At 39.2% G+C, this 11,547-nt stretch overlaps 1 protein-coding gene across 5 annotated transcripts in view; it reads left to right on the top strand.

The window, feature by feature from the left end:
* The window catches only part of OXR1 (oxidation resistance 1), a 427,046-nt gene that overhangs the window by 319,312 nt on the left and 96,187 nt on the right, over positions 1 to 11,547 (top strand). Inside the window, exon 1 of one of the 5 annotated variants that reach the window (XM_029924066.1) lies at positions 2,518 to 2,551. The exons of the other annotated variants lie outside the window; for them this stretch is intronic. Within the exon in view, the coding sequence (XP_029779926.1) occupies positions 2,533 to 2,551 (19 nt within the window). The 5' untranslated portion in view covers positions 2,518 to 2,532. Of the gene's footprint in view, positions 1 to 2,517; positions 2,552 to 11,547 lie in introns of those variants that run through there. 5 annotated transcript variants of the gene reach the window in all.

Below are 11,547 nucleotides of genomic sequence, written 5' to 3' on the forward strand. Positions count from 1 at the left end.
GAATGGACAAGTCTAAACACAATTAAAAGATTGAGTTGGTCTTACAAAACCCCAAAACAACTACACTTAGCTGATGAGTGAGTCACATCTGCTCCTATCAGATTCCTGTTTTTTGGTGTGGTTTTTTTGGGGTTTTTTGTTTGTTTTTTGTTTTTTGTTTTTTTTTTTGAGAGACAGAGACAGCACGAGCAGGGGAGGGTCAGAGAGAGAGGAAGACACAGAATCGGAAGCAGGCTCCGGGCTCTGTGCTAGCAGTCAGCACAGAGCCCGACGCGGGGCTCGAACCCACAAACCGTGAGATCATGACCTGAGCCGAAGTCGGACGCTCAACCGACTGAGCCACCAGGCACCCCTGCTATCAGATTCCTAATGAGGAAGTAAGAAAGAGCAGATGACAAAATATTGGGAAATCTTTATCTGGAGTAGATATGGCACATACATAAATGTTAAGTATTTGCTTATAGGCACCTGTCCTATACCAAATCACAAGTGAGTGTGATACAGCCATGTGTGTGTGTTTGTAGCCTGTAGCTTTCTTGTTCATATTCAAACACAATGCAAATGTAGGTAGCATTACCATCTATGTGAGATACAGAAATGTCAAAACCCCTCCTTTGCATATTATGCAGATGTTGAAAACTATGTGTTTATATTTTGTTTAGGGTTTGTGTGTGTGTGTGTGTGTGTTCCTTCTGACAAGAAGTCTTGTTTAAAAAAAAAGAACCAATTCCTTCCTTATTTTCATGTGCTGTTCTTGTTTCCTGCCAGTCTGCAGCTAAGCTAAATTATTTGAAGATGAACATCAGCGCATCTTCAGATCACTTCTGCCCTCTCTTTTTGCTCACCACGTAAAGCTGCGAGGAAACAGTCTGTCATTTTCTATACTTAGCTAACTCGGCAAAACTTTTGAGGAGAAGCAGCATCTCCCAGTGGGGTTGTGTGCATAACAGGAGAATATGAGCTGAAGCACTTTGTAAATGATGAAGCATTAAACATATGAAATGCACTGCCATCATTAGCATTACTTTAAGCCACCCATGTCATTAAGGGATAGGATGGAAATTAATATCTATTAAGGACCTGGTTATAGCAGAATGCCATGAACTTTACTTGAAGTTTTACATATGTTGCCTTATTGACCAGCATTCATTGAGAATACTGCCAGAACTCTTTCCTCTTTTAATGTTTATTTTTGAGAGAGAGCATGCAGGCCTGTGATCATAGGGGAGGGCCAGAGATCATACATCTTTATTTGAAAATGAATCATAGTGCCAGTTTTTAACATTTCCCTCTAAATCACTGGTCTGGTGAGGTACATTACTGGACAATGAGTAGTTTATTATGGAACAGTCAGAACTTGGCAAAGCCTATAGATTCGGTATTGCATGCAAAATCTTAGTATCATTGCTATGATATAGGTCATTGTGACAAACTGGTAGTAACATGAACTCTGCTTCCTTTATAACCATTGTCAGTTCATTATAATGTCCTAACTCTGCACACAGTTTTCAGTGACCTTTATTTAAATCTTTTAACCTGCCCCTGAAGCCCACCCACTGTCTTGGCATCCAGTAATCTTTGGACTTTCAAGGACCTGAGTTGATATTTTTTGCATTCTATGATCATGATTCCTACCCCCAAATAAAATTATGTATGTATATCTTAGTGAGTTGTATTGAAGGATCTTATAAAAATGTGATATCAGGGGAAAACAAAAATTTAAAAAAGTATCCACCAAAATCTTTTCCAGGATTTTGAAGTTAAAGTCAGAGAAAGTCAGGCTATTGAGGCTGCCATTTGCTTTCATAGAGCTTAACAGGGAATGTGCATTAAGGAGAGAATTATGACTTCTATCCATTTATTCAATTACTACGAGGTCAGCACCATGATCGATGTGGACTCTCTCCTTGTCCTAACTGGGAAAAAAATACAGAAAGAAATAAACATAATAGAATAATTTAATATAAAGTTATACTGTATCATAATGCAGTTTGAGGATCTGGGGAGAAATGAAACTTATGTTTGGACAGTGAGCTAGCAGCATTTACATATCTGTAAAGGTACAGAACACCAGCTAGGTCAGTACCCAGCTTATCAAGTATACTGCCTGTCATGCTCTGAAGACTAAATGATAGAGATTTGTTAAAAGTGGTCATGCCATTGATTTACTTTATGATAAGGAACTGTACAGAAGTTAGGTATCGAGTTCTTTTATCTTGTTCCCTGATAGACTTGTAGGGTCAACTTAGTAACATATTATGTGGAACTGGCTGGCACTGTTTCCAAAATACTCAGTGAGCCAAGAGCAGGTCCACAGTCACAAGGCGGGTACAGTTTCCTGTGTGCAGAAACGGAAACTTCTGAATCTCCCACACTGCCACCAGGGGTCAGGCACCCGGTGGGCGGAGAGGGCACTGTCCCAGACAGGAAGTGTTGTATTACCCAGGGAAGCACCAGAACCACAATCCCTGTCCTCTCTTCCTGAAAGCAGCATATTGCTGGCTGAGTAGATTTGAAGGGAGGACCTCAGAAATGTTCTGCCCTCGCAAAGGTATGTATAAGTGCTCTCAGCTTTAAAGAAGTCATTTTGGAAAGTCAGATAAGGCTGGCTTTGTGTTATATTTTCCAAATCCAGATAAGCTATATGGGAATATTGGTTACCGCCTCTTAAAAGGGAGTGTTTGGTAGGGGAGGTCCAGAGGGAGGACACTATGCTGAAATACTGAATCTAAATATAGGATCTAAAAAAGACTTTAAGTGCATGTACATTATCTGTCCCTGATTTGCTAGAGGTACTGCTGCTTAACTATGATTCTATCAGGAGTTGCTCCCAGAAGTAGATTCAGACATAGTGATTTACAGTTTGTTTTCATGTGCAGTGACCACTTATAACAAATCTTTAGTGACTTCTTTTCAGGCATTCACAGGAAATCATTTGTCCATAGGTTTCCACATCATCTTACCTTACCCCTAACTGAAAAATTGTGCACAGCTCGGGTAATAATAGCGATCAAATCACATGCTTATATTTTATCACCGCTGCTCTGAGTTTCAAAGGCTGGTAATACATTCCATTAGGCTCTCTTAACCAATCTGCTTAACACTTTGCTTCAATGTATTTGTTTTCCTTCATCATTTCATTCCTTTAAGTTCTCTGAGCTCCACAGAAATGAGGAGAGAAATAGGAGGTTTTTGTATTTTTTTAAGTTTTGGTCAAACAAGTCAAAACATTATTATTGATAGATCGACCTGTACTTTTAAGTGGAAGGAATAAAGATATAAAAAGATGTGAAGCGTGTAAGTAACCTCTTTGATTTTTAATGGCATGCGGCAGATGGAATTCATTATTGACTTTTAAAAATGAAATTGCTCTGCATTATTATTTATTTATAATTTTGCCTTTCTAAAGAAGTAATTACCATTACTAGGTTAGTTTTTCCTCAACAACATGACAACATCAGAATGTATAATATAGTTTACCACTTAGTCATGAGGCTTAATGATGTTGAGGATATTATCTCTTTCAAATTAGTAAACAATTCATGAGCATAATGCACAGCTAAAAGGTTGAGTATCTTTTCTTTTTATTTGAGTAATTAATTATTTCACATTATAGGGCAATTTATGTATGAAATTCTCTTTACAGAAACAGAAATGTTTTTAATTAGAAACAATCTAATTTCATTTTTCCAGTTCAGCACACAGATTTTGTGATGGTAATCATGATATATACAAAATACCCAAGTGAAATATTTAGATGATTAGCTTCAGCTCAAACAACTTTTTTATTTAATCACAATTTCTAAAGCTTTTAAGTCATTAAGGAAGTCATAACAAGATTTAATTTCCAAGCGTTGCCCAACATTTAATCATTACATTTAGTTCAAATTTGAGAAATACTAAAATTGTCTAGTTTTCAATCTTCATGATTTAAAAAATATGCAAGAATGGAAAAATCTTCAGTATTAGACGTGAAGCTAGAGATGGTAGAACAATGTGTGAAACCTTTGTCAAGCTGGTGTTGTAACGTGCCCTTTCACATATAGGACAGCAGTTATTACTTATTTAATCAGGGGAGCTGGTGCAGACAGGATTCAGACACCGCTGAATTTCCGTGAAGCTCCTGGTTAAATCCCTCCTCACTTCTTCTGCCTCGCCTCCAGGCTATCGTCGCCTCCCCCGGCTGCTTCCTCCTACCCTCCTCCTCCTCTTCCTCTTCCTCCCTTCTTTACCATGTACCCTCTTGATGCTTGCACACTCAGACATTTTTTTGCACAAATGGATCTGTTTTCTTTAGCAGTGGTCAACACTGTGAGCCTGAAGGATAGTGATTAATATTTCATACACTGCACTTAAGCTTCTTCACCTAGATTATGCATTTTGCTTCATTGTACCCATCCAGTGGCACAAATGCTTAGCGATTGTCTAGTAAGGTTGTGTTACGACTTATTTTCAGAATTTTCATACCGTCTGCAGTTACCAATACTGTATGCCTTTGATCCTACGATCTGTTTTCCCTCTACCTCCCCCCCAAATTTTAGCTTTTTAACATTGATCCAATGGTGTATCATGGTTTAATTGGCATGGTTTAATTAATTTTTTAATCTTTGTGGTACATCTGATAAGGCATTCTGTTCTGAATATGAAATATGGCAGTGAAAATATAGATAAAGCTAGGACTTGCATAATATGCTAAAGGCTGTGCATTTCACATTGAAACAGTTGAAGAGTATTCTTTTTTGGGTGTGTGGCTCATCCATCACCAGTTTTGGTCTCTCTTCACCACCTTCCTTCACCCTGATTCCCTTACACTGTGGCTCTACCTGTTCTGGAGCCAACTGTCTTGACTGAGAACCTCAGAAATTACTCAGAGAATTTTATGAGTACATTAGTTACCAAAATTTAACTGTAGTGAAATGGAAAGTATACACGTTTTTAAAACTAAAGATGTGGGTTTAAGTTATGGTTCTGTTCCTTAAAACTGTGAATACTTCGTGATCCAGTAACTATTCTCAGAGCTTCAAATTATATATCCAGGGGCTGCTGGATGGCTCTGTTGGTTAGGGGCCTGACTCTCGGTTTTGGCTTAGGTCATGATCTCATGGTTCGTGGGATCAAGCCCCGTGTCAGGTTCTGCACTGACCACACAGAGCCTACTTGCAATTCTCTCTCTGTCTCTCTCTGCCCCCCTGCTCATGGTCTCTCTCTCTCAAAATGCATACATTCATACATAAAATAAAGTTATACATCTAAAGAACATAAACAATATGAATAATTTCTTCATCATAGAATTGTTAAGACAATTTATTTTAAAAAAATTGAACCACGGGGCGCCTGGGTGGCTCAGTCGGTTAAGCCTCCGGCTTCGGCTCAGGTCAGATCTCACGTTCGTGGGTTCGAGCCCCACATCAGGCTCTGTGCTGACAGCTAGCTCAGAGCCTGGAGCCTGCTTCCAGTTCTGTGTCTCCTTCTCTCTCTGCCCCTCCCCCTCTCATGCTCTGTCTCTCTCTGTATTAAAAATAAATAAAACATTAAAAAAAAATTAAAAAAAAAATTGAACCAGTGAAACTACTGAATATGAAATATATATGGGAGTACTTTATAAACCCTGAAATACTATTTGCTTATAAATTTTAAGCATCAACATTAAGAAAAACCATTAGACAAGCTTATGTATAAGTGGAAATTGGGAGGAGGAAGAAAGAAAAAATTAAGGAATTTACCCCAAACTAAAGAGAGTGAGTTCTGCATGTTAATTATCCTTGGAAATAATGATAGGAGGACCCGTTAACTCATGGTCTGAATGACAAGGAGCACGGCAAGATCTCTCTCCAGAGAACTTCCAGCAATCAGAGTCCTAGTTATTTTTGAACCCCCTGCTGAATGCATGCCAGTCTCTGAGAGCTTGTATCCTTTATTGAATTAGCAGAACCGCAGCCCACAGCACCTCCGTGGCATTAAAAATAAAAGAGGTTACTTAGATTCCCAAATTCCTTTCCTATCTTTGTTCCTTCCACTTAAGAGACAAATCGATCTGTAAATTACAGTAAGGCTTTGGCTTTAGAAAATATAAGTATGTTTAACAGTGGGTTTGGGAATCATTTTATGACAAAGAATTTTGTCTAACTTCCCTGACTTTCAGAGGAAGACCTGGTGGATTGGTAGCCAGCGGTTAGTATCTTTCTGCATTTGTTTGCTTTAATTTCTTGGTCTGGTCAAAGCAATCAAACCCTAGTTTGTTGTCTGTTTGTTGGTTCCAGTGTTATTTATTTACCAGGCACTGTTATACATAAAGACTTAAACTAAAATGGAATTTTCACATGAACATACATTTTAATAGAGTTTTACCTTACACAGAAAGAAACTTAAAGGTATAAGCTAATTCCCACTGGAAAAAAATACAAATCCTAATAGTAATTGTGGGAAGGGTCCCACTCTCTGGTTCCAGACATTCAGGAAGGGGAAATGATACAAATGATACAAAATCCATTGAGTCGCATAATTACTGCCATAGCCAGGACCTTTTCCTGCCATGAAACAGACTTCAAATATTTTCAGCGTGAAATTCCATCTACAATTCACCAATGAGAAATTAACTGCATAAAAGAACATAGGTACCATTGCACAGAAACCAAAAGGGCTTTATTTTCTTTTAAACTGTTTAGGATATGTGAATGTGTTTCAGCATTCTCTCATACTTTTATTGTATTGGCTTTCACAGTCTCAAGAGAATAATAGTAAAAGATAAATGTCATTGCTGTTTCTTCAAAACACAGGGAACTTCAGTGGTACTTAAAGTAGTACTGCTTAATGTAAATTCCATTCAGTAGTGAGTGTAAAATACAGACTATTTTTTAAAAGGTAGAGAGAGAGAGAGAGTGTGTGTGTGTGTGTGTGTCTGTGTGTCTGTGTGTCCGTGTTATTTCAAAAGGCCAGAGTAAAGAAAAGAAAGAAGTGCTGTATTAAAGACACTTGCACATGTGAAAAGGAGAATTCAAGGAAATGGAATTTGGTTAGTACTTGAAAATCATGTTTTCTTTCCTGTCCCTGCCACTGGAGACTCTTTCAGTTTCTCATTTCAATCACTTGATTTCCAGAGACCATAAGGTGTAACTCTAATATGAACATTGGCCCACTTAATAAAATACAGGACTTAAAAATTTTTCCTATCTCAATTTATTAGTAACAACAGTAAACATTTACATAGGAGTGACTGACTTGGTTACTCCTATTGTTAGGTACAATACTAAGTGCTTTACATATATTAACTAATTAATATGATTATACATTTTAGCATGATGGGAAGAATCATACATTAAGCTTATTAGCATTTCAGTTCATAGAAGCCCCATTTTTCTAGATGTTCAGGCCAAGAAATATTGGTGTAATTCTAGACTCTTTGTTTTCCTCTCCTACTTTGTATCTTTCCTCCTGGGTCCAAACCCCATCATCTTATGACTACAGCTGCATCTAACTAGCATTGCTGCCTGACTGGTCTCTTCCCCACTGCTCTTCTCTCCTCTGCAAAGTCCCCAACTCCCACCTCGACTCCTGCTGCCCAGCCCCCGCCAGTCAGCTTTCGGGGAGACAGCTGGAGAAATACGTGAAAACGTACATCTCCTTCCGTCACTCCTGTGCCCAACTCCTTCAAGGGCTCCCGTTTCTCTTCCGAAGGGGAAGTTGTCATCACAGCACAGAGGGCTCAACCTGATCACACCCCTGCCTGGGCACAAGTGTGTGCCACACACGCATGCACCTGTTGCCTGCAATTTCCTCCTGGTTCACTCTACTTCAACCACACTGGCCCTCGTGCTGTCTGTTGAACCCACCAGGCTGCTTCTTTCTCAAGGTTTTGGCAGTTTACTGTTCCTCCTGCCCTGGAGGCCTGCCCCGTAGGGACTGATGCTGCCCAAACCGTCACTCTCCTTAGTCTGTATTCAGAAGTTGACTTTTCAGTGTCACCTTCCCTGGCCGCCCTGTCTACAATCCCATATGTCATCTGTTCCTCAATAGTTCATATTCCTCTTCTCTGCTTCTGTTTTCTCCTTAACATTTATCACCAACACATATATATATGTATTCATGTTTATCTTGTTAATTGGAATGCGAACTCTAGGAAGAACGAATTTTGTCATTTTTTCCATATTTTATCACTCATATTAAGAACAGATCCTGGTATATAATATGTCCTAAATAAATATCTGTTAAATATATCCTCAGGTCAATCCTGTGCATTAGGTATAATTTTTACCCCATCGTACAAATGAGAAAGTTAAGGCACAGAGAGATTAAGAATTTGCCTAATGTCCAACAAGCGTATTCGTGAGTGTCAGAGTCAGAATTCAAACCCAAGGCCCTGGTTCCAGAGGCTGTGTTCAAACCACCCTACAGTTCTTATTTAAATGACCGAGTAAATTAATTTGGAAAAATGGAACTATATATAGATCCATCTATATTGGGATTTTCTTCAGTGTGCTTTCCTTCCGGTTAAATGGAAAATTAACAGTTGTCTGGCTTAAACAGCACAGTCAGATATAGCAAAGCCTCTTTACTCTATCACGTTTGGAATTGTTTTTCTAAAAAGAAGGAATGAGTTTTTAACATAGAAAGACATAAAAACAAATGACCCCGACCCCACCCCTCTTGACCGCCAAACAGCAATAATAAAGCAACATATGGGAAATGGTTTTTTAAACAGTTAACAATAAGGAGAAGTATAAAATGGAAACCTTTATTGAATGCCTGCTATGCTTTGTAATAAGGAAGCTCTGGGACCAAATATTTGTTACTACAGGTAGACTCCAGTGAGAGACAGGCACGTACACAGTTGTAATCATGCGCCTCCCGGGGTGCCTGGGTGGCTCAGTCGGTTAAGCATCCAACATCGGCTCAGGTCATGATCTCACAGTTTGGTTTGTGGGTATGAGCCTCATGTTGGGTTCTGTGCTGACGGCTCAGAGCCTGAAGCCCACTTCCGATTATGTGTGTGTCTCTATCTCTGCCCTTCACTGCTTGCATTCTGTGTGTGTGTCTCTCTCTCAAAAGTAAACATCAGAAAATTTTTTTAAAAAATCATGCACTTCTTTAAGTGCCACAGTGGGGTTGTATATAATTCTAAATAGGAATTTAGAAGAAGAAACACTAAATAGAGAGCTGCTGAGAGCTGAAAGCAGGGCCTTACAGAGGAAGTTGCAGGGCAGGTATGTAAAACCATGAGTGGAGGGGAATTAAGTGTCTCAAAGCTGAAGACAGGAACACGTGGCTGGCTCAGTCAGTAGAACATGAGGCTTTTGATCTTGGGGTCATGAGTTCAAGCCCAACATTCAGCATAGAGCTTACTTAGAAAAAAAAGACCCATTTTTTGAAAGAGTATGTTGAGGAATGCCAACAAGTAAGTGTGCCATTTCACAACTTTGCCTCAGAGGGTTAGACTCAGAGCAAGCATTTTAAAATAGCATTTCATATGATATAGAATAGAAATTATAGGCAAATGAGTTATCTGAACAGTAAGTATACACATTTTAAGTTTAATTTGTAAAAGAATATCTTTACTTATCCAAATGCTTTGTGTAGGAAATTGTCAATTTCATCTTTTCAGGCTACTTAATCTGTTTCTTCATAGGATTCAAGAACAAGAAATTCTATTCTCCAAACTGTTATTTGCTTAACATGTTAAGCCAGTTCCAACTTCTTATATGTAAGGGCAAAGCAAAAACAAACACACACACACACAAAAAAAATTATCCTGAGTCTGTTTCTGTTTGGTGTTTTATTGTCCTTGTGTGTTTCCTGTCCCCACCTCATTCCCCTGAAAGGTCAAGTTTCCAGCAGATCTTTTCTCTGATGTGACAAGGTCACTATGAACTTCCTGTCATCCAGAATGTTAGCAGTTTGATCTTGCTTAGTGACAGACTGCTTGGCCACTCAGATCCTCCTTCTAGAAAAGGGCACAGTGCTCTTACATTGTGGGGACTTTATCCATAAGCAACTAAAAAACAAATATTTAGATAATAAGTGTTAAGAAGAAAATAAAGGTCATGTGAGATTGGAGTGGGGTAGGGCCATGGCCCAGTGGTCTCTGATGTTGATGGGGGCCATGGGTGAGAAAGTATCATTAGAGCTGAAACCCAAATGATGAGAAGCCATACAAGGTCCAGAGGAGTAGCTAACCACGTAGAGGGGTGAAAATGAATTTGGTTAAAGGAGCAAAAACAACAAAATACCAGGATGCCTGGAGAGAGTGGTAATAGTGACTAAATGAGGTCTCAGAGTTAGCCAGTGACTTGATGTACACTCATAATTAAACTTCATTTCTGACTACAAGCACTGCAATTGTTGTTTTTTTAACTTGTGTCTCAACTATTAATCTATTTCTAAGAGAAAATTACTTGAATTTGCTGTGCCCTGCATGAATTGTATTGACCTTTAACATACATTCTAATTTTTCATAAAGTTCCCTAATCTCCCCATGAAGCGAGGAAGACTAGCATTGTTTCCATTTTATAGGGAAGGAAAAGATGGTAGGGATGTGTCACACAGCGTGCTTAGAGAGGCCTGAGCGTCACCTCCCCACTGTCATCCTGATTCCCCATGCTTCGTCCAAATTATCAAAAGGTCAAAACTGTCTTTTAGCCCAGATTTGAAATGAACCTAATGCCCATCATTGCTGAAAAAGAAAAACAAAAAGAGTTGGCACAGTCAGTAAATTAGCTCTAACAGCACACGAGTATAGAGCAAGGATCTACACACCTGCTTGTCAGCCACATCATTGATTCTGCTAGTGGCTCCTTGATGCATCATGTGATGTTCCTGGCAGCTTTACGTGATTCATTCTGGAGCACGGACTTGAAGAAAATAGGGCAGGTTAGTCCAGTGAGAAATGGTAATGCCCTGAGCTGGGTTAATCACAATTTAGGCCTCCCAGCCCCGGTCACCTTAGTCACCAGGGAGATTCTGCACTAAGTCATCGGTATTGCTTTCCTATCAGAACTCTTTTGCACTGTTGGTGGGAATGCAAACCGATGTAGCCACTCTGGAAAACAGTGTGGAGGTTCCTCAAAAAATTAAATAGAGAATCACCCTATCATTCAGCAATTGCACTGCTAGGAATTTTTCCGAAGAATGCAGGAGTGCTGATTTGAAGGGGCACATGCTCCCCAATGTTTACGGCAGCAGTATCAACAATAGCCAAAATATGGAAAGAGCCCAAATGTCCACTAACTGATGAATGGAATACTACTTGGTGACAAAAATAGAACGTAACCTTGCCATTTGCAACAACGTGGATGGAACGGTATGAAGGTATGATGCTAAGTGAAATAAGTCAGTCAGAGACAGATATGACATGATTTCACTCATTTGTGGAATTTGAGAAACTTAACATAATCATAGGGGAAGGAAAAAAAAAAGAAGTAAAAAACAGAGAAGGAGGCAAACCATAAGAAACTCTTAAATTCAGAGAACAAACTGAGGGTTGATGAAGATGGGCTGAAGGGGTGATGGGCGTTAAGCCGGGCACTTGTTGGGATGAGCACTGACCGTTATGTG

Source organism: Suricata suricatta, chromosome 15 (genome assembly GCF_006229205.1).
Source record: "Suricata suricatta isolate VVHF042 chromosome 15, meerkat_22Aug2017_6uvM2_HiC, whole genome shotgun sequence".
Lineage (NCBI taxonomy): Eukaryota > Metazoa > Chordata > Mammalia > Carnivora > Herpestidae > Suricata > Suricata suricatta.